The sequence below is a fragment of the Schistocerca gregaria genome, chromosome 1, assembly GCF_023897955.1.
Source record: "Schistocerca gregaria isolate iqSchGreg1 chromosome 1, iqSchGreg1.2, whole genome shotgun sequence".
In the NCBI taxonomy this organism is placed as follows: Eukaryota; Metazoa; Arthropoda; class Insecta; order Orthoptera; family Acrididae; genus Schistocerca; species Schistocerca gregaria.
The window spans coordinates 407,871,290-407,898,076 of record NC_064920.1 but is presented as its reverse complement, the minus strand read 5'-3'; the positions used below and the strand labels follow the sequence as shown (position 1 = coordinate 407,898,076).

The 26,787-nt window shown below is 43.5% G+C and overlaps 1 protein-coding gene across 1 annotated transcript in view; it reads right to left on the bottom strand.

Annotated features, from left to right (window-relative positions):
- The window catches only part of LOC126351251 (BEN domain-containing protein 4-like), a 92,277-nt gene extending 65,868 nt beyond the window's left edge, over positions 1-26,409 (bottom strand). The window contains exon 1 of the mRNA XM_050002591.1: positions 26,233-26,409. Coding sequence (XP_049858548.1) covers positions 26,233-26,409 — 177 coding nt within the window. The remainder of the gene's footprint in view (positions 1-26,232) is intronic.
- Positions 26,410-26,787: the final 378 nt, after the last annotated feature.

The window sequence follows — 26,787 nt, the reverse complement described above, 5'->3', positions numbered from 1 at the left end:
CGAGTACGGACCCCTGTGGCACTCCAGCCCGAGTTGGGCGTTGCGTGGACACTCCCTCCTCCAAGCGCTCGTGGAAAGTGCGGTTTTCCAAATAAGATTTTAGTAATACCGCGTGTGGCGTCGGGACCCCGTGCACAAAAAGTTTGTACACGAGGCCGTCATGCCACACCGAGTCGAATGCCCTGGAAACGTCCAGGAACACCGCCCCTAGGTATTCCCGGGTTTCCAGGGCTCGCATGGCCTCCTCCACCAGTCGCAAGAGTTGATGTGCAGTGGAGTGGTCCTTGCGAAAACCGAATTGCTCGTCTGGCAGCAGGTGTTCGGCTTCCACGTGCCGGAGGAGCCGCTTTGCATAAAGTCGCTCGAAAGTCTTAGACAGCGCGGGCAGAAGGCTCACGGGCCGGTAGGATGCCGCTTGTCTGGGGTCCTTGTTTGCCTTGGGGATTGCTACCACTTCCGCATGCTTCCACGCGGAAGGGTAGATCCCCGTACGCAAGATCGTATTGAATATGTCGGTCACGTTCTGGTGGGCCCCTGCTGGAAGTTCGCGGAGGAGGGTGCCGACAACGCCGTCATCCCCTCCCGCCTTTTTGGGGCTTAGTGTCCGCAGCTGCGCGGCTACTTCTTCCACCGATATCGGTTCTATTTCGTCACCCTCTCCCCTGGCTACCAGGAAGGTGGGTAGTTGTGTTTGAACTAGACGGACGTGTTCCACGTCCACAACGTCTTCCATTGGGGTGAAAGACGCTGCGAAGTGGTCAGCCAGCACGTTCGCCTTTTCATCTGGGTATCTGATAACGTCATGTGGATAGGTGGAACGCGTCGCCGACGTCTTAGGAACGACTTCGCGATGCGCCACGCATTACCGTCCGCAGGGTCTAGTGTTGTCACTAAGTCTGCCCATTCTCTGTTGCGGTGGGCCTCTACCGCTGCCTTTATCTCACGGCGCATGTGATTTAGGCGGGCTTACTGGGTTCGGTCGCGGCGGCAGCCAATTTAAATACCCTCCGCCGCAGCGCGCTCCCTCCGCCGTCCGCGCCCCGCGTCACGGTCTCGCGGTGGAACAGGTTGCGACGGCGTCTGAGATGACGTCGGAGTCATGGCTCTGTCCGCCGTGGTCGTCACAACTATAAGTCTGCTGGATTTACTCTTGATTAACCCAATCGCTGGTTCCCAAGCCTTGCTGAGATTATAGCCACAGTCACGGTTTTTATGAGGTCATTGGTGCGAATTTCTCTCTAACAAGGGATTCGCACGTAACTTAGTAATAAGGTATCTAATATATAATTTCTCTCTAACAAGAGAGGCCATCGAAATTCGCAGCAATGACGACCTCATAAACCGTGACTGTGGCTATAATCTTTGCAAGGTTCGTGAGTCAGTTTTTAGTTAATGAGTTCAGTCTTCAGTAAGTAGGATGTTTGGTTAGTTAGTTAGCTAGTCAGATGAATTGTTTGATAATTAAAAGTTCTGTAGCCTCATGACCATGAAACAAACAAAACTTTTCCGAATCTACGGGAAAAAATTAATATTTAGGTGAATGTTTGTGAAACTCTAATTTTTCTCTCTCAAACCGCACCCTGTGGGGAGAGAGGGAGTTTTAGTTTTAGCGAATCAAAATTTACTAATTAAATAAGTGGTTAAGGATAAATACCATTGTCCACGCGGAAATGAGAACATGGATCTTCTTGAATTACAGCGCCAACTACCTAGAATTAAAACAAATGTTTAAGACAAAATGTACGTAGTTTTTTTTAATGTAGAATCTGATTCTGCAATAGAAAATAGGGTTCCCATCTGAAATTTTAAAATTGCCTCGGACACCATCCCCAGACGGCACCAGCAATGTTCCCCTCGAAAATAATCACTTTGGATTCTATCGTGTGAACTTATTATTCGAGTTATTTTGGTTTGTCAGCTTCAAATTTACACCCTGTATAGTCACCCCTTGCAGCAGCGCACTACCCACCTATAACTCAATCCGTTCATCATAAGAAAAAACCTGATGTAAACAAACTCAAACGCGATGATTGGTCGCAAACCGTAGCACACGTACACTGGTGTTGCTACGCTCTTTGAAGTTGGTCCTACTTATGTATTAGAGACCTTATTACTAAGTTACGTTAAATGAAACTTTAAGATATTCAAATGAATTAACAGCCATCAACGTTTTTCTTAATCACGCTTTAGCTACGTAGTTTTCATTTCAAAAATCGTGTACAGTCACAGCCTCTGATTGTCGCGCTGTCAATGCGCAGTATTGAAATGGCTGAGGCTCCTTTCTGTTCCGTAGTGAAGCACGCGCGTGAAACATGGTTAAAAAGTGTCGAGAAGTGGGCTGTTCTTAACGTTATCATAAATTTACGAGGATAATTGGCTTTGAAATTTACCCAGCGTTGTCCCAAACGTTGAGCGTATAGCGCACTCTTTAGCGTAATGGAACTTGAAGGAAGTGCAATTATTAGTGCGTTGACTGAAATCTCTCCAGGATCATTTTTTTCTCGTTCAGTTTGAAATAGCTACATCTCGTAATTATAAAACTCATCATTATTTTTCATGAACAATGCACGTCTCCTTATTTCTAATTAGATATTGGACGTGAGTATCCTCTTTTCATTTCAAATACAAATTCTGAACTATCGATGTTTCATGAAAAACTGCTTATAAAAGTTATTTAAATTAAGAAAACATAAAAATTTAATTTTTAAGGCAAAAACGAGAAACCAAATCCTCTTTATTTAGACTATGTCCATCGTTTTATACCATAGAAGTAGATAAGTATCCTAGAAACATGAAAAACAATCATTTTCACAGCATTGAGCACATCATACAAATGCTGCATTTTTACGTTCACTATTGTACCAAGACAATATGAACCCAGCAGAACTGATCTGGAGCTAGGTTGTGGGGTGTGGCATGAGAAGTAACAAGACTGTTAAGCTGCCAAACGTACTGGAATTAACGCACGCAGCTTTTTCACAAGTCACTGCCCAAACCTGGCGGGATATAGAACGGTTCGCCATAAAAGACGCCTGGTTAGCTTCGTGGAATGTGTTGCTGATGGGCTCGTTATCAACGTAGTAGGTGACCCTTCCAGAACTGAAATGTATTTCTCGGATTCGGATAAGGAAGGAGCTAAGAGATTACCAGACGACTGACTGTAAGTAATACCTTCAGTGGCTTCAATATTTAACTGTACGGTGAAATCCTTCAATACTCCTTACGTTACACACAGCTTATGCAGAATAATTACCATTCTTGTTTTTAATTACAATAGTACGTTAGCTAAAAATTATAACTTGTTGCTGTTTGCCGGCCGCGGTGGCCGTGCGGTTCTGAGCGCTGCAGTCCGGAACCGCGGGACTGCTATAGTCGTAGGTTCGAATCCTGCCTCGGGCATGGATGTGTGTGATGTCCTTAGGTTAGTTAGGTTTAAGTAGTTCTAAGTTATAGGGGACTGATGACCTCAGATGTTAAGTCCCATAGTGCTCAGAGCCATTTGAACCATTTGTAGCGGTTTTCATCTAGTCATCTAAGAAGCGTTTTGTGGGAATTTCCAGTGTATTATGTCATTTTGTCTAAAAGTTAAATGACATTCGAAGCTGCATCGCTCCTCTGCTCATCACTTTTTACATGTTAATTGCAGCTGGTCGCGTCACTGCAGGCTATCTGTACCAGCTGACCAGCCAGTGCTGTCCATGTTAAATGCACCGGTAACGCTGTTGTCTCGTATTATAGTTAATTAGATGTGCGCGTAGCGCACAGCACAAAACGTAACATTATTATTGTACATGACAATTGTATTGTAACCGGGGATCTGGAAACGACGGAGAGGCTCCGTCCCCGCCGCAGCCGCAGTGGTCCACAACCCCACGACGACTGCCGCAGTCCGCTTCACCCCTCCGCCGCCCCACACCGGACCCAGCGTTATTATGCGGTTCGGCTCCCGGTGGTCCCCCACAGGGAGCGTCTCACACCAGACGAGTGAAACCCCTATGTTTGCGTGGTAGAGTAGTGGTGGTGTACGCGTACGTGGAGAACTTGTTTGCGCAGCAATCGCCGACATAGTGTAACTGATGCGGAATCAAGGGAACCAGCCCGCATTCGCCGAGGCAGATGGAAAACCGCCTAAAAACCATCCACAGACTGGCCGGTTCACCGGACCTCGACACAAATCCGCCGGGCGGATTCGTGCCGGGGACCAAGCGCTCCCGCATGGCCAACCGGGCGGGAGTACTTCACAATACTCGAGACAGCTTTGCTGCAGTCCCACGTCAAACGGAAATTCAATGAGGTTCCAGCAATCGCGGAAGAATACATAGGACAATGTTTACATCAGGTTTATTCTTATGATGAACGGATTCTAGTTGTGGTGTAGCCAGGCGCGCGTGCCGGGTTTGCCCCGAGAGTGCCGTTTCGCGGACGGAGGAGTAGGGGAACATAGTATGTTACCCTATCCACACACGAAATACACCGAGATGAAAAAAGTCATGGGATAGCGATATGCACATATACAGATGGCGGCAGTATCGCGCACATAAGGTACAAAAGGGCAGTGCATTGACGGAGCTCTCATTTGTATTTATTTAGTTCAGTGGTGAAAAGGATTCCGACGTTATTATGACCGCACGGCGGAAATTGACAGACTTTGATCGCAGAATGGTAATTGAAACTAGACGCAAGGGATATTCCATTTCGGAAACTGTTAGGGAATTCAATATCTGGAGATCCACAGTGTCAAGACTGTGCCAAGAAAACTAAATTTCAGTCATTACCTCTCACAACGGACATCGCAGTGGCCCACGGCCTTCACTTGACGACCGAGAGCAGTTGTCAGTGCTAACAGACAAGCAACACTGCGTGAAACGACCGCATAATCAATTTCGGACGCCGGCCGGTGTGGCCAAACGGTTATAGGCGCTTCAGTCTGGAACCGCGCGACCGCTACGGTCGCAGGTTCGAATCCTGCCTCGGGTATGGATGTGTGTGATGTCCTTCGGTTAGTTAGGTTGAAGTAGTTCTAAGTTCTAGGCGACTGATGACCTCAGAAGTTTAGTCCCATAGTGTTCAGAGCCATTTGAACCATTTTTTGTGTTACAAAGTAGCGATGTTTTCTAAATCCATGTTGACTGTGTGCCAATAGACCCTTTTCTTCGAGGTAATTCACAATGTTCAAACACAACATATGTTACAGAATCCTGCTCCATAACGACGTTAATGATATGGGCCTGTAATTAAGTGTATTACTCCTACTACCCTTCTTAAATATTGGTGTGACCTGTGCAACTTTGCAGTATGTGGGTACGGATCTTTCGTCAAGCGAACGGTTGTATATGATTGTTAAGTACTGAGATAAAGCATCAGCGTACTCTGAAAGGAATCTAACTGGCATACAGTCTGGACCAGAAGACTTGCTTTTAGTAAGTGATACAAGTTGCTTCACTACTCCGAGGACATTTACTTCTACATTACTCATGTTGGCAGCTGTTCTTGTTTCGAATTATGGAATATTTACTTCGTCTTCTTTCGTGGAGGCATTTTGGAAGGCCGTGTTTAGTAACTCTGCTTTGGCAGCACCGTCTTCGATAGCGTCGCCATTGCTATCACGCAGAGAAGGCACTGATTGTTTCTTGCCGCTAACATACTTCACGTAAGACAGAATCTCTTTGGATTTTCTGCCAGGTTTCGAGACAAAGTTTCGTTGTGGAAACTGTTATGTGTCTTGCACTGAACTGCGTGCTAAATTTCGAGCTTCTGTAAAAGATTGCCAATGTTGGGGATTTTGCATGTTTGTTTCGTTCTTTCTGCAACAGTGTCCTGACCGGTTTTGTGCACCAAGGAGGATTAGCTCCATAGTTTGTTAATTCATTTGGTTTAAATCTATCAACTGGTGGTGATTCTATTTCTTTTAATTCAAGCCATATCTCGTCTACACTTATATTATTAATTTGGAATGAATGGAGATTGTCTCTCAGGAAGACGCCAAGTGAATTTTTATGTGCTTTTTTGAATAGATATATTTTTCGTTTATGTTTGGAAGATTTGGGGATTACAACATTCAATCTCGCTACGACAACCCTGTGTTCACTAATCCCTGTGTCTGTTTTGATGCTCATTATTAACTCAGGATTATTTGTTGCTAAGGGGTCAAGTGTGTTTTCACAGCCGTTTACTATTCACATGGGCTCATGAACTAACTGCTCGAAATAATTTTCAGAGAATGCATTTAGCACAATCTCGGACGATGTTTTATGCGTACCTCCGAAATAAACATGTGCGTTCGCCAACATATCGAGGGTAAATTAAAGTCACCATCAACTATAGTCATATGAGCCGGGTACATGATTGAAATCAAACTCAAGTTTTCTTTGAAACTTTCAGCAACTGTATCACCTGAATTTGGAGGTCAGTAAATGAATCCAATTGTTTTTTATTCCAGTTGACAACAATGACTTCTGCCCACAATAACTCACAGTAACTATTTACTTCATTTTCCCAAGATAAACTACTTCTAACAGCATAACAGCAACAAACACGCCACCGCCAACCGTGTTTAGCCTACACTTCCGGAACACCGTTAGGTTCTTCGCAAAAATATCGGCTGAGCTTATCTCCGACTTTAGCCAGATTTCAGTGACTGTAACGATTTGAGCATCACTGCTTTCTATTCGCGCTTGGAGCTCTGGTACCTTCCCAACACAGCTTCATAAGCAGTTTAATACTGAGGGAGAACAAGTTACTCTCTTACCTATTTTTCGCATATGGAGAATTATTAAAGATTTTATTACAACCTGACGCACCTTGATCGAGACTTTAGAATGTTAACGTCATGAGCAGACATTGATGTTCGCAGGAGAGCTTCTGTAAAGTTTGGAAGGTAGGAGACGAGATACTGGCAGAAGTAAAGCTGTGAGGACCGGGCGTGAGTCGTGCTTCGGTTGCTCGGATGGTAGAGCACTTGCCCGCGAAAGGCAAAGGTCCCGAGTTCGAGTCTCGGTCGGGCACACAGTTTTAATATGCCAGGAAGTTTCATATTAGCGCACACTCCGCTGCAGAGTGAAAATCTCTTTCTAGATTGATGTAGCCTGGTAGGGCGCTAAAAGCATGAGGTATTTTTATGATTCTTAGCTCTTAGAAACGGCATATTGGGAGTTGAAAGCAATTGGTGGCGAGTCCATCCCTTAGTAAATCTTGCCGGTCCGGTCCACAGCCATAGAGGGCAGACAGTGCAGCCCTTCGTTGAGATAGGTCTCCAGCAGAACAATGCCGCACCACCTGCCAAGGCACCAGCAAAAGCCTGTGCTGAGGCGATGGACGGAACGAACTGTTCTGCACAGTGGAGGCATAAACCAGGCAGTGTGTGCAGATCCACGAGTAATAAAAATTCACCTTTTTTCGTGTTTGCCGATAGTGCAAATAGGCCAGTGAACTAGTCCCCCCGGCCGCCTCGGTTGTATAAGAACCATCCGGGGTCTGAGAAACGCTAGTACTAACAAGCTCTAAGGAACAGGCGATTTAGATAAAGATCTTTGAGATTGTATTTGTTCGCTTGTTGCCCAGAGATGCAGGTTTCTTAACTCTTGTCTTGGTTCGACATGAGTTTGTGCTGTCGTTTGGGACAGCCCTGTGATTGGCTCAAGACGGGGTGAAGGCAGTGTCGTTCGTGCACTTTGTGGGAAAATGGATTTTTTTTTTTTTTTTTTGAGGGGTGCGAGGCACTCGGGTGAGGGATTTTGGTCTGGTGAGAACTACTGATCGAAGCTCTGGCATGTGTGGCTGGTACTTAGGACCTGCCCTGAGACTGACTTCACTTGCGAGTAGTTTAGATTGGGGAGCCTGTGTTCAAGTTCTTACTGTATCGACAGTGTGACTTCAAACGTCTCGGACTACTCGTTTGCGGAGGGCACACGTATTCGTTTTTGGTTTACCAGTCCAGTCCAGTTTTATTTCGGTTTATCATCAGCTGACACGGACCTCTAAGTCATGATAGAAAAAAACAAAATGTATGGCAGTGTATACTGATTGAGTGTGTTACAACCGAAAAAAAAACATTATATTGAACTGGTTATGAAGGAACAATACTGGAACCCTCTCGTGTGATTGATAGTCTGTTAGATATGGTCATCCTACAGTACAGTACTTTACACCGGTCTGTGGAAGCGACTTCGTTCACAAAGCAACTGCTCCAATGAACCAATACCTGTATATTTAATAGGATCTTCATATATGTTTGGCTGACAGACATGAATGCACCCTGAGAGATGCACATCTCCTTCGGATTGCAGTAGCTGTATGTAGTTTGGAGATGTGTCGCAATGCGGTGGCAAAATCTTCGTCCTTCCTCAATGCCGTGTATGATGTGTAGACTTCCTAATTTTCACAACAAGAAACACCACTGCAACTACTCGCACTCTCTTCTACTACCTCGTGTTGTACGGGAAAGCTTCGTTGGGAATTGGCCTCACACACTGTACATGGTTGGCGGAGCTATGGCAACGTGTTCTCATTTCCACCAAATCGTGAAAACGCGCTCCTGTCGGCTTGACTCAGCTCGTCCTGCTCCCCACAGGATGCAAAAGTTTTTAGATATAGCGCCCTCTGACTTCAATACAAGTCAGACTTAAATTTGGACGATCACATTGACTAAGCTGAAGGGAGGGCAGCGCAGAGACATAGAAGAGATTCAAGATGCAGAGGGACTATCTAAAAACAGCGCTGGAGTTATTGGTGTATGGAATCCTTAGTAGGTTCGAAAAAAGGTGACTCATTTCGAGATACGAGAGTGGCTCGAATATGATTCACCAGTGGCTGTAATCATTAAAAGACGTCTGTACAGGATCCAACGCAAATATGTGGTTGAATGGATCGACATGATTCCAAATTGCGGACAGTAACATGTAACACTATCAGCTACCTTTGTTTGCCCGTAGAATCAAGAACGCTTTTTATGCGGTGTATGGTAACATAGGCATTATGATCGTGTTTTTAACAGCGAGGGCCTTACGCAAAATGTATGTTGTGGGCTGTAGAATCCCTCTGTGGTCAGCTTTAGATGTTATTTCTCTATTGTGTTCATAGAAAAGAACATCGTGTTCCCACCATGGATACTCAGTTGTCCCACTTGGTGAGTGTAATCTGGCTGCTGAAAAAAAAAAAGTTACTCGCCATGCAAAGCGCCTCTCATGTTCGATTTAATTAATTAGTATAACAAATTGATATCGATTACATGCCCCCTGCCGGGTGAAAGAAATGGCTCGGAAGCCACAGAATGATTCTTGACAAGCGTTTTTTTTTTTTTTTTTTTTTTTTTTTTTTCGTTGCGGCGATATCTTGTAACTAAATTTCGATCTCGCACCTACACAGGGCGAGACATGTTCCCATGATTTGTTTCGTAAATGCTAGTATGATTAACATCGCATTGGTAAAAGGGGACCTGTCATAGTGTACGAAACAGCTATGATCTCTTGAATTATAGCTTGTTGTTGTCAAACGTAAAATGAGAGTGTTTTTTTCTAATGTGAGCCAATGGCATGAAAGATTGTATTCTCTAATGTTATTTCACGTGCACGACTGTTTATTTACAGATACCGAATGCAAGAGTCGCTCTCACGTCGTGTAGTCTGTTCAATAAGCTGGAAAAAATTGCTTAATAGAGATTTTTTTTTTCTTTGGAGTTTGAATTATCGCTTTTTCTTTACTCTGATGGCGGTTTGAAAAAACGAGGACATTCTGAAGTGATCGATATTTTTTGCAGCAAAATAGTCGAAGTTTTTCCTGATTTTAAGCATGGTGGGCGTGTCTCTGCTAATCATCTGTAATCGCCGGCAGTACACTTCGCTTGATGTTCCAAAATAATGAGATGCGGATTGTATCCTGCGGTTGACTGTAAAAGCTATACCGATTTCGCGCATAAACTAAAAGTAAATGGACTTTTCGTGGAAAGAGGACATTTATCATCTCCGAAATTGTAGCCTGCTTTTTTTAATAGATGCTTGATTATAGATGCGTTGACGTCAAATGTAATTGTTCTCCATCGCCTAATGGTGGACTGCTTGGGACTGGCGGAAGGGGGGAGGGGGAGGGGGGAGGTGGGGGCGTGTGGGGGCTCTGTCGCTATATTTTAGACTAACATGTTGCACAGACGCTCGGTGGAGCAGCTGGTCGTTTCAAGAAGCCTGTGTCCCCAGCGTAGGTGGATGGGGGAGGGGGGGGGGGGAGGCGAGGAGGACTATTGAGGAAAACGCGGGGGGCGGGTGTGATTAATTGATCAATTTAACTATTTTGCACGGAGGGCAAGGTTACTCGCGTCCGTGACATATCCTAAGTCACACGTGCCTCCTGGGTGGTGCTAAATGAGTAACAACAACAGGGTGAGACCGAACTGCCCTAAAAGACCTCTCGGTCATAGAATGCGGAGCAAACAACCAAAAAGTGCTTCTCAGAACGCAGAATTGGACCATCTATTCGCATATGCCAACTTAACATCGAAGGAATAAGCAGGTCGAAATGGGAGTATCTATCCAAACTACCGAAAAACCCTACAGTCGATGTCATTGCACTCCAAGAAACACACACAGCAGATAATCAACAGATAAGGAGCAGAGGGAAAATACCAGGATATAAACTAACAGCCTCAAATAACCATCCAAAATATGGTCTTGCAATTTACGTCAAGCATAATATGAAACATTATCAGGTAGTTTCAGTGAGCAGCGAAAACGATATTTTCACAATGACAGTAAAAATTGATAGTGTAACAATAGCCAATGTCTACAAACCTCCCGGACTAAACTGGCCTACTCCACCTCTACCATCTCAGCAGCATCCATCTCTATTCCTGGGCGACTTCAACAGCCATCATAATGTATGGGGATATTGTGAAAACGACAGTAACGGTGAAGCTCTTTGTGAATGGATGGAAGCCAAAAACTTGGAAGTAGTTTTTGATGCAAAGGATCCACCTACTTTTAATTTAGGACGTTGGAACAGGGAAGATACACCTGACCTGTACTTCACAACTCAGCTTCACAGCATCCATACCCAGATATGCCGCTCAATACTTAAAGGTTTCCCCACAGTCAGCAAAGACCTATTATTCTAGAGACTGGAATATGTGTACCACTTGTGCAGTCGCATCCGAAACCAAAGTGGAATTTCAAGAAAGATAACTCGACTGAATTCAGAAAACAAACAGATAACAATATCAGATGGATCAAGCCAATACACAGTAAATACAGTCGGTTTATAGGCATAATTAAAGAAGCAGCCAGGCGATTTATCCCTGGAGCCTATAGTAAAGAATATACACCTGGCCGGAATGAGGACAATCAAAAATTGCTTGAAGAATATGAAGAAAAGCCAACTGTTAACAAAGCTACGGACCTTCTGCAGTCACTTGATGAGAATAGGAAGAAGATCTGGCATGAAACCGTAGAATCATTCGACCACACACATTCAAGTCGCAAAGCTTGGCCCGTTATCAGAAAACTGGATGCAACAAACTCAGCACTGGTGAGACCTGAAACTTCCATCAAGCTGAATGATTTTGCCAAACATCTAATCGCAAATTCCAAGAGCCCAAAGGATAAGCAGACAAGAAGGGAAATCAAAACCAAGCTCAACGTCAAGAAAAGAGCAGCCCTAAATTCTTCTAAATCTTCCAATCCATTCAATGAAGAGGAAGTAAGAGATGCCATCAGAAACATGAAAGTTCTCGATAGATGTCTGCCTGTTAGACATTACGACCTCTTCAACTGTCGGCGGTCGCTGTCAGTCAAGAGACGAGGTCGGCCTGTACGCTTTTGTGCTGCACGTCGTTCTTCACTACCACATCGGAAACAGTGAACCTAGGGATGTTTAGGGGTGTGGAAATCTCGCATACAGACGTATGACACAAGTGCACTCAATCACCTGAGTTCGTGAGTTCCGCGGAGCGCCCCACTGTGTTCTCTCACGGTGTCTAATGACTACTGAGGTCGGCGATGTGGAGTACCTGCCTGCAGGTGGCAGCACAATCCACCTAATATGAAAAACATATGTTTTAGGGGTACTTTTGATCAGATAGTGTACTTCAGGAAGAGATAGTTTCAGTGTATAAGGTCTATAAACAAAAAGTTATTTCGTAAGTCATCTGAAGGACGAAATTAACTTTCGCTTGATGTCTCACTGCTAAATAGCATAGTCAAACAAACACCGTCCTAACGGGCCTTGATGTCCCTTCGTTACCGATGGTGCCCTCCTTTTGAATAAAATATTCCGGAGGTAAAATTGAAAGGTCTCTGTTGGATTCCTTTCATGTTAATTTCTTAAATCTGTTGCCATTTACGGCATAAATTCCTCTTCTAAATTTACTGTGGTGTTTCTGACTATCTGGGAGGAAACTGAGTAGTGGAACGTGTTACTTTTACACATAAACAAGAAAGATCTGTCTCACTACTACACTTTAAAACAAAGTTTACATGTTATTCATGTCACACAGTCTCATACGGAACCTACATCCGCTTTCTTTTATATACTGTATATGATAAGATACTGTCATCCCCCTTCCCTTCTGTGTGAAACAATGAATGAGCAAATTTATTTCTAGTTGCATGCTTGATGGTAGCAGACAAACCTGTCTGCTAGAGAACAGTAGGACCAACGTCGGAACAGGTAGCTACGCTATCTAGAAGCATAGAGGCTTCTATTCTTAGTATGGTCCTGTCCGTCCCTTGTCATGTTGGTATAGGGAGGTGCCTCTATGGTCACTTCCGTTTGTATTTGGGGAGCACGCTCGGTAGGAGCCCAGCAGGTCAGGCTGTCCGCGGCGAACGTCTGAAGTGGTAAGATCTCCGGCTAAAAGAAGTATGTGCAGTAGGTGTTCAGTGTCATAAATGACGCTGACCGGTGGGTGTACTCTGTTTACAGATTCGTATGTCACTACGACCTTGCAACATTATGGCTCACCACAGCATAAAACCCAGTCCACTAAAACGGTCACGTTCGTCATCATTTCTGCATTCAATACGTACCCTCGAATACCGACACCTGGGAACACGTAATGAACTCACGATCATTGTCGAACATGATCGTTTTAGTGGTATAGGTAGTATGGTGTGAGGAGGAATATTGTTGCATGGGCATGCTGACCCCTAAATCCACCGGTCAACGTTACTGTCACATTTTACTCCGTCCCCAGAAAAGCGTTTCTGAAGAAGAGAAATTTTTGACGCCGAATATGGGTGTTAAGTGTTAGAAAGTCATTTCTGAAGGTATTTGGCTGGAGTGTAACCTTATATGGAACTGAAACGTGGACGATAAACTGTTGAGGCGAGAAGTGAGGAGGCGTTGTTGAAATGTGGCGCTACAGAATTACGTTGAAGATTAGATGGTAGATTACGTAACCAATGAGGAGGTACTGCATAGAACTGTAGTGAAAAGAAATTTGGGGCATAACTTGACGAAAAGGAGGGATTCTTTGATTCTGAGACATCAAGAAATCACCGATTCACTACTGGAGGGAAGTATGGTGGGTAAAAGTTATATTGGAAGAGAAGAGTATTGTAAGTAGGCCGCAGTAGTTAAACAGAGATGACGATGCTTGCACAGGATAAAGTAGCGAGGAGAGATGCTTCAAATTTGTCTTCGAACTGCCGGCCGGAGTGGCCGAGCGGTTCTATGCGCCACAGTCTGGAACCGCGCGACCGCTACGGGCGTAGGTTCAAATACTGCCTCTGACATGGATGTGTGTGATGTCCTTAGGTTAGTTAGGTTTAAGTAGTTCTAGGTTCTAGGGGACTGATCACCTCAGAAGTTAAGTCCCATTTTTGTCTAGGAACTGAAAGCCACGAAACACCTGTTTACTCACTCACGTCTTTTCAAGGGGCGTTCGCCCTAACTTCACTTTTATGGACAGGTAACAATTTGACAAAACTCACATCATCCAGTTCCTGTTCTAACTCAACATTTAAGTGTTATGGTTTCTAACGTAAGGGTTTGCAATTTTGACAGCTGTTCAACCCTAGTAGCGTCCACCTCGTCTGGTAGCTCATCATGTTACTGCTCCAGTAGCCAGCCAGCACAGCTAGAAGCCATTTGTCACTGTTAATTGAAGTTTATAATGCTTGAACTAAGTTATTATCGTGCCTTTCAATATTTATTGCTGTTGTCATGGCTTACGAAGCGGCATCCACACTGTGGACGACAGTATACGTACTTCAAAAAGAAATAATGAGCGCCAGACACTTGCTCACCTACATTAACATTACCTTAACGTCCGATGCTTCGCTCTCGTAGACTGTATGGGCTGCACACATTTTTTTCCTTTTTCTTTAATCTAATTTTTACGTTTTACACCCATTGCTCAGTGTAAGTCTACACACTATGCAAAAAGAGAATCTGGTAGCTAGACCAACGAAAATTGATATTTGGTTCCTAGATCACAAATAAAAAAGTCGTGTTCCGGCATTTCTGGAAATTAATCCCCTAAGGGAGTGAAACAGCGGCTCATACTTTTACTGAGAAAAAACGTCATTATTGAAGAACTACTGAAGCTAAAGCTAAAGCTAAATCTATGGAGATTGGTATTTCACGTCACAGCAAGAAATAAAAAAATACGCGTTTCAGTATCTTTTGGATATTGCTATGAACATATTTCATTACAACAGTATTTCTAACATTAAATCTCTGCAAATTAGTATTTGGGTTCTCGATTGGAAATAAAGTAATAATTGTTTTAGTGTTTTAGGAAATTCAACTCCTAAGGGGTGAAATAGTGGATGAAAGTTTTTAAGGAAATGATTCATTATGAAAGCATTTTTCAAGCTAAATCCATGAAAATTTGTACTTGGTTTCTCGGTTAACAACAACAACAACAACAACAACAAAACATATTCCATTGTTTCTGGGATTTCATCCCCAAGAGAATGAAATAAACACCTTCGTTATAAAATAATTCCACAAAAACCTTTATCCCCTGTTTCACTTCCTTAGAGGTCGTTTTTCGAAAAACATTAAAACACCTATTTTTTATTTCTAACTGAAAAGCCAAATACGAAATATCATGGATTTCTACAGAACTTTTCATTCCGTATTTCATCTCTTCGACGTTTATTTTTGACCAAAAAGCCAAATACCAATTTTTATAGTTCTAGTTTCAAAATTGCCTTAATAGCAACACTTTTTTTTTAAAAAAGGTCTTCATCCCCTAATTCGCTCCTTAGGTGAAGAAATTCTAAAAATATTTCTGACTAGGAATCCAGAACCAATTTTTGTAGTTCTAGCTTCAAAATTGCCTAAACAGAGCCATATTTTCACAAAGTTTTTCGTCCCCTGTTTCACCCCCTTATGGATGAAATATCGAAATATCCATTTTTAAACGACACCTATAGTTAGAATAATACCCTCTGCAAATTTCAAGGTTCTATTCTTGGTGGCTTGTGCTGGGCGATGATGAGTCACTGAGTCAGTCGGGGCACTGCCTTTTATATACAGAGATTAGTCATAAAGTGCTGTTCATGAAAAGTGTAATATCAGCAGGGGTAACAAAGAATGAAATTTTAGTTATTCTACTTATTTGCACATACACAGTATAGGAGGGAGCATACATGATTAAATTTATGCGTGATTTTGGGAAATACGGTGTGAGAAGTTTAGTCTATATAGCTATCAGCTACAGTAGCGACAATGGCCTTAGCTCTGATGGCCATAGAGTCAGACCGAGCTTAGATGACGGATATAGGTTTAACATTCCTTGCTGCCTCAACGCGATGCCAAAGATCATCAACTGGTCGGCAGGCTAAGTGAACAATATGTCCGTCCTCTCGGGTGCCAGCCGCGAGGGGCATTTGATATCTTGCATGGCGTTGAATACGGCTTTCCTGAACCCACTGAGGCCACATTCTCATATAAGAGATTTTGACCTGTCCTGCCCTGTCGCTGTCGAATTCTGATACATGCTGGTACACGTGAAGTGTAACACGATCTGGTCACAACCAACCAACATTCAAATGCGATTTATGATTAAGAAACCACTTGTGTAATCATTCATTATATACAGACCGTAGATGGTGCTAGCACTACCTACTTTGTGTTTTTTTTGCACTGAAATGCTAATAATTTGAAAAAAAAGCATAAAAAGGCAGAAGCAGTTCAACTGTGGCAGTAGTGGATGCACTAATAACAGAAGTTAGATGTAAGTTTAACTTAACTTCATAAAAACAATTTTGGGTCAGTAGTATACAGGGAGTCCCAAAAAGAATGACCGATTTTAAGTTGTAATAATATTGAGACAAATGTCACTTGGTAACTGAAACAGGGCTAGACGTAATTCGTCATAGTTTACAGTTTCAGAAAAAAATCGCTAGATATCGCTACGAGCGCTGACCAGGATCGTGCAGCCAGTCTCGCGCGATATGGCGTCCACGCAACAGAAGGCGTATTGAATTTAGTCGTACTCAATCAGTGATGGCAGTTCAGCTGGCGTTTCATATTCGATTTCGTGCGAAACCACCATCATCAAAGAACATTCGACGGTGGAATAAACAGCTTGGAGAAACAGGGTGCCTCTGTAAAGGCAAAAGTCTTGGTCAGCCACACGTTGCTGAACAAACAGGGGAACAAATCCGACGAGCATTTGAGCGGAGGCTCCGCAGATCTGCGCATCGTGCTAGCCGGGAACTTGCATTACCACGCATGACAGTGTGACGTGTGTTACGGCGTCGTTTAGCCCTCAAACCATACCAATTATAACTGGTACAAGCTCATTGAGATACTGACAAAGTGAAGCGAGTGGACTTCAGCAATGTTATTCTAGAGGACATGGAAGATGACACTTTTATGTCACAGTTGGTATTCAGCTATGAGGCAACTTTCCACATTAGTAGTAAGGTTCACCGTCATAAGGTGCATATATGGGCGCTCGAAAATCCTCATGAAACAACTGAACGCGAACGTGATTCTCCAATAGTGAATGTTTTTTGTGCTGTTTCGCAAAGCAAGGTTTATCGACCCTACATTTTTGAGGAATAAACCGTAACATGACAATCATATCTTGCAATGCTATGGAACTGGTTATTCCCACAACTTGACTCTGACAATTTAATCTATCAGCAAGATGGAGCACCACCGCACTGGCACAACAAGGTGCGCAGTTTCCTCAATGTCAATGTGCCTCAACGTTGGCACGTTGGATACGGCGTACAGGACCGCGAGACCAGGCTTTAACGCTTGGCCTCCTAGGTCACCTCACTTAACACCATGTGATTTCTTCCTGTGGGAATATGTTAAGCAATGTGTTTATGTTCCTCCCTTACCTCGTGACACTGATGAACTGAAAACTAGAATATCAGCTGCTGTAGCTTCAGTGACAAAAGATACCTACGCTCAGTTTGGGATGAATTCGGCTATCGGCTAAATGTCGTCCATGCAGCCAATGGAGGACGTATTGAACATTTATGATGGATTTTTATGAACTTCTGTCTTTTCTGAGTAATTTAGTACACAATTTCTTAGTGTCGAGGCTTTCTTCCTAATAAATAATTCTATTTAAAATCGGGTCATTCTTTTTGGGACACCCTGTATTACACTCCAACTTTCGTAACAACAGAGATTGTATTGTATAATTGTAATATGGTCTTTATGTAGTAGTTTGCACTATTTGCCATAACCGGTAAAAGGCAAGCCTTATATAGGGTGACACATAAGTAAACAGATGATAAAATAAAAAATATCCAAAAATGTAATAAATTTGATGCAGATTTGATTATTGCAGCATGCTGTATTCATGGTGCTCCACTTTTAGTGGTCACAGTGTATTACTGTTTGGATTAACTATTTTAAATATATGGTCATGAGCTAGTTGGTAACTATTGTATTAGGTAGGTCCTCAGTCATTTACCTATGATAGAGACAAAAACTGGTGTACAACAACAATGGGAAACGGCCAAGTCTCTTGAGTTCAAAACATAACCAAGGGAAACTTAAAGAGACAAGAGATGCTACTCACCTAGGCACAACTGCAGTTTGTACCTTGGAGACAGGGTACGTAAAATGTCTGAGACTCCTAAACGTAATACTGACCAGAGGCGCCAGAGTATGAAACGGCGAGGGCCCTTCGACAACACGTTACGTCAGAGACTGGTGGGAGCGATGGGGAAAACTAAATAAAACTCGGAAGCAGGACGCACCGAGAGGTCTATTCAGTCAGATTATGAAGTTATTTGTTGTGTCAGCAGAGGCAGCCGAAGAGAGTAGCCAGGCAGTGCTAAGCAGAGTTATCTGCAGCCGTTGCAGCGCAGCTGATGGAATCCTAGTCGTTTAGCTAGGGCCTTCTGCGTGCCGTGTCCTAGCTGTGGGCTCAGTTAGTACTGAGAGTTTCACTTTACGTAGATGGAACGGTGACTAACCAGCACTGTTTGCTGTATGGTCATTTCTGTACTTATTACATGTCTCACCTCTTGTAATACGGGTATTTTAACAACTTGATCCGGTCAAGACTTTCTCTCAAGTAGATCAACAGATTATTTCCTTCCAGAAATCTGTCTCCAATTCCAAGTGACACGATGTGGACGCGACGTAGCACTTGTTTTTTTTTTTTATAAGGTAAAGGCGCCAAATTTCGTCTCCGTGCCTAAGGTTCATTGTTCTGTTAGTTGTGCTCATGGCCACCATGTAGTTGTGAGAGTTTCATGCGTCCAGTCCTCTGCGTGGCCGTTTGAGAAAACGGATTCTAATTTCTCAAAAGGTCAGGGGTCGAAATACTTTTTTAAATGCTCTTTTCGAATTATTATAATGTGTTTATTTAGTTGTATTTGAAATATCCGTTTAGGGTAAGTTATAAAGTGAATGATCTGAGCGTTTTGCCGTGTTGGTTACCTCACGTAATGTAGAAAGCCTCCATATTGGCAAGTATGATGTTCGTTTGTCGTCTCTTCCATATGTCCCTACATTCGTCCAGGGGAAGAAATTTAGAACATACTTTTTCATTTTGTTTCAGATGCCGCCAAGAAAGAAGTGGCAGAGAGAGGCGATTTAATGGGCAATAACTGCGGTGAGAAACAAGGAAATGGGATATAAAACTGCGAGTAAGACATTTAATGTGCCTAGGGCAACTCTCAATGATTTTTTGAAAGAAAGGAGAATGCAAAAGTGCTGAAGACTTAATTGAAAAAGCTATTGGAAGAAAATCAGTTTTTTCACCTGAGTTATATGCTGAGTTAGCGTCTTTTGTAAGAACATGCAGAAAGATTTCTATGATCTTACTCTGAATGATCTTAGGTGAATGGCCTTTCAGCTTGCTATATGCAATAATGTTGCTCACCCATTTTCAGCAGGATGAAAAACAGCTGAACGGAAGTTCATGCATCTGTGTCTTCCGAGACATCCGACTCTTTCTACACGAAAGCCGCAATCCTTGTCACTAGCTAGGGTACAAGGTTTCAACGAGAAAAGTGTTAAGCTCGTTCTCTCTATTTTGGAGCCCGAGGTGGAGAAAATACAATTAAATCCACTTAAAGTATCTAACGCAGATAAAACTGGCATCACAATGGTACAACACAAACTAAGAAAGAGTGTTGCTACGCGGCGGGCAGAAGTCTCTGCACAAACTGTCGTCTGCAGAGACAGGTGCACTAGTGACGGTTATATTGTACTTGTTGGCATCAAGTATATATGTGTCTCCTTTTATTAATTTTTTCAGAAAGCTGATAAAGAACGAACTCATGGATGGAGCCCCACCTGGGTCAATAGGAGCAGCGAATGAGACTGCGTGGGTCACAAGTGATCTTTCTGGAAAATGGTTTAGAAATTTCATTTCAATTGTAAAGCCATCAAAGGAAGATTCTATGGTGTTCATATTGGACGGATACTATTGGCATTCTCGCAATGTGAATGTTATTAACATTGCTTGTGATAATGGTGTTGCGATAGTCTGGTTGCCTCCTGAATCCACTACAAAACTGCAGCCTCTCGAAGTGTCGTTCATATTTCCTTTTAAAATGTTTTATGCGCAGACAATGGAAAATTGGCTGTCTAACCATCCCGGCAGGATTGTTGGTAACCTGCAGATTGCACAGCTATTCCATGAAGCCTATGGAAAGGCAGCGGTTCTAAAGACTGCCGTGAATTGTTTTAAGAACACTGGGACTCTGCCTTACAACCCGAGTGTGCTTGGCCCAGAAGACTTTTCGGCGATTGCTGACGCCTCCTCAGCTCCTGACCCACATGCAAAAAATCACACAGATGCCACAATTAACAGCAGTTAGCCCAAGAGATATGGTAGGGGTCCCTGTTATCCACTCATCTCCACCTAAGCGGCGAGGCAGTGCTTCTCTTAACACAGGCTCACCTTACAAGATGAAACTACAACCACCTCAGGAGGAAACCAACCGTAATGTGAAAAAACGAATTCCGAAGATATTGCTCGGATAGGTAAAGAAATCGTTAAAAAAGAAAACAAAACTGGAAATATCCAGTGACTCTGATGACGAATGTAATGTTCCACACCAAGATTCAAGTGGAATCGAGCATAATGAAGATGATACTGAGTGGCCTATTGGCCTAAAACGTTTTTCTCAAGACAATCATGGGGAAAAATGGGTACGTTGCCCTCAACGTTCCGTGTGGCAACACGAAATGTGCTCAGGATCAAAGAACAAAAAACATTTATTTTCGACTCTTGTTTGGAAGGGTAAAAATTAATCGTACAGTTGCTAATCAATATTTTTGTACTAAAAATGAACGTTTGTAAACTGTATCTAATATAAATAAATACTGTGACTGTGGTGTCACCGCCAGACACCACACTTGCTAGGTGGTAGCATTTAAATCGGCCGCGGTCCGGTAGTATACGTCGGACCAGTGTGTCGCCACTATCAGTGATTGCAGACCGAGCGCCGCCATACGGCAAGTCTAGAGAGACTTCCTAGCACTCGCCCCAGTTGTACTGCCGACTTTGCTAGCGATGGTTCACTGACAAAATACGCTCTCATTTGCCGAGACGATAGTTAGCATAGCCTTCAGCTACGTTATTTGCTACGTCCTAGCAAGGCGCCATATTCAGTTACCATTGATATTGTGAGTCATGTACTATCACGAGCGACGTTCATCATTAATGGATTAAAGTTAAGTATTCCACCAGCTACGCCCGTTTTTCTCAATTCTAATTCCCTTGTCATGTTCCAGACCTCACGCTAGCCTGCGTGAATTAAACGCGTGCATTTCGGCCTCCTTTAATACCAAGGTGTTGGCTCTCCTGCCAACCACAAGAGTAACATTTCTTTACTATGATCACCTTGTTTTTAAATTGATAATACATCTTTTACAAGACTTATTAGTAGGGGACGAAAATAGGACCACTTTTTCAAGTTTGGTAAAAGTACATTGCTTCTGAAGTTTTTTCTGTGAAAATAACAAATAATTTCTGATATATTTTGGTTAAATACCATGTGTAGACTTAGTTGGTGGTGTTACATAAATTTTTTGGGAATAATTGATTTAAAGATATAGTATTCAGAGCCCACAAACAGACTAGGGGACGAAATTTGACGTCTTTGCCTTACATCGTTTAATGAAGACAAAGGAAGCGGCAGTTTGTATCCCACAGACATGTACTTCGATTCCTCTCGACAAAGAACTTAGCTGGGGTTTAAGCAATACTTGGTTTTTTGTTCAGTAAATTAGATCTCTGTCCCTCTGAAACCCTCTCCTCAACTCTCTCGCCACAGTATGAGGCGAATTAGGACAAGCAGCGGCCGTCCCTCGCTATCGAGTGTGTTCGTGTGAGCCAAATGCAGAACCAAGCGTCACATCATCAAGCGTAGTTAATTCGAAATCTCTTTAGAACCTAAAGTCACCAATAACAGTATACTGTCCTTTTTACGTTCACATATAATGTAGACTATGCGAACACCTGGGCTATCATAAACCGATAAATTTTTAAATTGCATTATTGGGAAAACTGAAAGACGCAAGCTATGTTCTGATCAAACTCATTATGACTGCAGCAGAGGGTAAAGAACTACATAGTTAGTGCTCTTGTACAACCTTGATGAAAGGAACCGAGGTTGCTGTCACCTTACATTATTTTCGCGCTAAGCAAACGAAATACCTCTTTATCGTTTGGAGATTACTGCACGAAAACATTTGTAGTCTGCACCAAATATACTTTCATATCCTTCTTTGTTCTCTTTTATTAGGTATGTCCCCATTCACCAAACTTGCGTCTTCACTCCTCGGTTTCCCTGAGCCCGATGTGTCCCTTAATTTTTACCTCATCATTTATGAATTGTCTAATCCCATTCACGGTCGTATTCTGGAGCTCCATTTCATTCGTTGTTCTAGAATTTTAATAACATTTATTAGTATCTTACATCCAAACATGCGAATCTGTTGTATCCTGCAGTTTACTGAAGCAAGCAATGTCCTCTACAGTTTTGTTCTGGAGCCAGTTTCGTCCTATCTTAGGAGTTGTGTTTCCAGTAAATCTCATTACATCTGCGTGAACCCTCTCTCATCTTTCTTCCTCATACTTCCACATTTCGCATTTATACGAAGTAACTGGGATACAGTAAGTAAAAAAAACAAAAACAAAAAAAAAAAACTGGTACACCTGCCAAATATCGTGTAGCGCCTCAGCGAGCACTCAGAAGTGTCGCAACATGACGTTGCGTTGACTCGAATAATGTCTGAATTAGTGCTGCAGGAAATTGACACCATGATCCTGCAAAGCTATTCATAAATCCGTAAGAGTACGAGGGAGCGGAGATCTCTTCTGAACAGCACATTGCAAGGAATCCTAGATATGCCCAATAACGTTCATGTCTGAGGAGTTCGGTGGCCAGCGGGAGTATTTATACTCAGAAGAGTGTTGCTGGAGCCACTCTGTAGCAGTTCTGGACGTGTGGATGTCGCATTTTCCTGCTGGAATTGCCCCAATGGCCATGAATAGATGGAGGTGCTCCGACACGTATCACGTGTCAGAGTCGTATCTAGACTTATCAGGGGTCCCCTGTCACTCCAACTAAACACTCCCCACACCATTACAGAGCCTCCACCAGCTTGAACAGTCCCCTGCTGACATGCAGAGTCCATGTATTCCTCAGGTTTTCTCCATACCCGTAAACGTCCATCCACTCGATACAATTTGAAACGAGACACACCTGACCAGGCAACATGTTTCCAGTCATCAACAGCCTAATGTCAGTGTAGATGGGTTCAGGAGAGGCGTAAATCGTTATGTCGTTCAGTGATCAGGGGTACATGAGTGGGCCTTCGGCTCCGAAAGCCCATATCGATGACATTTCGTTGAATGGTTCGCATGCTGACACTTGTTGATGACCCAGAATTGAAATCTGCAGCAGTTTGCGGAAGGATTTCACTTCCGTCACGCCGAACGAGTCTGTTCACTCGCCGTTGGTCCCATTCTTGCAGGATATTTTTCTGGCCGCAGCGGTGTCGGAGATTTGATGTTTTAACGGGTTCCTGATATTCATGGTACGCTCGTGAAATGGTCGTACCTCGGATCGGGGATGGTGTGTCCCATCCGTCGTGCGCCGACTACAACACCACGTTCAAACTCACTTAAATCTTGATAACCTGCCATTGTAGCAGCAGTAACCGGTTTAAGAACTGCGCTAGTCACTTGTCTCATATAGACGTTGCCGACCGCAGCGCCGTATTCTGCCTGTTTACATATTCTGTATTTTAATACTGTATAGCGTACAAGCATAATCTACGTTTCAGTGATACTTATCGTTTCCAAAAAAGATCTTATATACAGTCGAACATGATTACAGCATGAATCTTGTTGACAGTCCTGTCTTCGAGAGAACATTTTCTCTCATCATGCTTCACAAACGTTTAAATGTAGTAGTCGCCATTAGTCATTTACCCTGCATCATAGCGGAAACAAATGATAGCATTTTCTGCTCATTACTATTACCTCAGTTGTCTGTTAATACAACAAGAGTGCACTGCATACTGTTATGCTTTATCCCTACAATAACAGATCTAATTCTACTACTTTCATATGGAGTTCTCCGTCAAAGACGCATGTCATCATTAAAAAAACATGACTTTCATTTTATAATCACTAAGGTTACACTTGTCTGATGACGTGACAGAAGAAGAAACAATAGTCGATAGACAAGAGATGGGGGGTCCAGTATTAGAATCTGAATTTAAAAGAGCTTTCGAAGGCGTGAAATCAAGTAAGTCAGAATGGATACAAACATTCCATCGGATTTTCTAATATCGTTGAGGGAAGTGGCAACAAAACAACTATTCACCTTGGTGTACAGAATGTATGAGTCTGGCGATATATCATGACTTTCGGAAAACAATTATGCACACAATTCCAAAGTGTACAAGAGCCAACAAGTGCGAGAATTATCGCACGATAAACTTAACACCTCACGAATCCAACTTGAGAAGAAGAATTACGTACAGAAGAATGGGAAATAAAATGAGGACGTGTTAGATGACGCTCAGTTTGGCTTCAGAAAATGTAAAGGTACCAGAGAGGCAGTTGTGATGATAAGGTTGATAATGGAAACAACACTGAAGAAAATGGAGTGACGTTCATTGGATTTCTCTATCTGGAAAAAGCGTTCGACAATGTAAAATGCTGCAAGACGTTCAAAATTCGGAGAAAATAGGCGCAAGCTAAAGGAAAGACGGATGAAATACAATGGGTACAAGAATTAAGGAACAACAATAGCACTGGAAGTGCTTTGATTAAAAAGTGTGTAAGGCAGAGATGTAGTCTTTCGCCCTTACTCCTCAATCTATACATCGAAGGAGTACTGACGGAAACAAAGGTTCAAGAGGGGAATTAAACTTCAGGGTGAAAGAATATCAATGATTAGATTCGGCAATGACATTGCTATCCTCAGTGAAAGTGAAGAAGTATTGCAGGATGAGTTGAATGTAATGGAAATTGAAGTGTCGTCTGGCTAGGGCCTCCCGTCGGGTAGACCGTTCGCCTAGTGCAAGTCTTTCGAGTTGACGCCACTTCGGTCACTTGCGTGTCGATGGGGATGCAATGACGATGATACGGACAACACAGCACCCAGACCCCGAGCGGAGAAAATCTCCGACCCAGCCGGGACTCGAACGTGGGCCTTTAGGTATGACATTCTGTCGCTCTGACCACTCAGCTACCAGGGGCGGACAGTTGAATGTAATGAACAGGGTACTTTGAGGACGAAATTTCTGAGAATGTACGTTTGGAGTACATCATTGAATGGTATGGACTGTGGGAAACCCAGACCAGAAGAGAATCGAAATCTTTGAGACCAAGTATTACAAATGAATGTTGCAAATTAGATGGACTGATAAGGCAAGGAATGAGGAGCTTCTTCGCAGAATCGGCGAGGGAAGGAACATACGTAAAACACTGATAAAAAGAAGGGACTGAATAACTTCGCGGTACCAGAGAGAGCTCTAGAGGGCAAAAATTGTAGAGGAAGACGGAGATTGGAATACATCCAGCATATAATTGAGGACGTAGGTTGCAAGTGTTACTCTGATATAAAGCGGTTGGCAAAGGAGAGGAATTCGTGGCGGGCCGCATAAAAACAGTCAGAAGACTGATTAAAAAAGCCGGCCGCGGTGGTCTCGCGGTTCTAGGCGCGCAGTCCGGAACCGTGCGACTGCTAAGGTCGCAGGTTCGAATCCCGCCTCGGGCATGGATGCGTGGTATGTCCTTAGGTTAGTTAGGTTTAAGTAGTTCTAAGTTCTAGGGGACTAATGACCACAGCAGTTGAGTCCCATAGTGCTCAGAGCCATTAGAACCATTTTGATAAAAAAAAGACAAAGAAGTAATGAATTTTATATATTGCCGACTTATTACCTGCAGGACAGCGACGAATACAGTACTGAAAAAATCTATGTTTGTATTCAAAGTTACATTTTATTTATTTTGCCTAGTGGCTACTGGATTCCATACACAACACCACCTTCAGGCCGTACTCTGGCACGCAGCCTTGAGAAGCAAGCGTGGCGACTGCGTGCCATACTGCCCTGGGGATGGTACTGTGTACCGTAACCGGTCGCCAGTAGGCAAAATAAATAAAATGCAAACATATACTTTTTGAGTAATGAATTTTACGTATCTTTTGCAGTTCCCGTGGCCGGTGCAGCTGTTGTGATTTCCGGACGCACGGCGTGATTCGGTAGGGCGTTGCGCGCCGGCAGAGCACATTTCCGCAGCTCTGGCTGGCTGGTCTGGCTCCCTCGGCACCGGCATTAGGAGACCTGGGGGCGGCGAGGTACGCAGTTGTGGAGTGAAGCAGCACTCCCCGGGGGCGGCGGCGGGGGCGGAGGCGCGTAATTTCCTGAGTTACTGAGCGGCGTAAGGGGCGGGGGAGGGGGAGGGGTGGGGTGCGGCGAGGGAGATGATTCATGCCCCTCGGCGGCGGCCCGCGAAAACATCGCAGGACCTCCTTTTACCGAGTAATAACTGGATCAGGAACTCAGCGGCGGTACAGTCCGTTCACGTTGTCCAGCCGACTTTTGTACCGACCTACGAGCTTTAAAGCGTTGTTTACGGATGTCTACTGTTTCTTACAGTTTAGCTGATGGCTCGTTACTGCCAAGGGACCCTTTGAGTGTGAGGTCGCTGAAGGCCAGTGATGTTCACGGCATTCGACGCCCTAACATATGGTCTATCATGCAACCACAATACTGTGGTTGGTAACAGGGGGCGGGACTGAATGTATCCAGTGGTGAGCACAGCATGAGGCTACGGAGCGTAGTTGAGCAGCTTAAATGCTGGTGCGCTCGGCGTGTTCGGTCAGAGGGTTGGCTGCC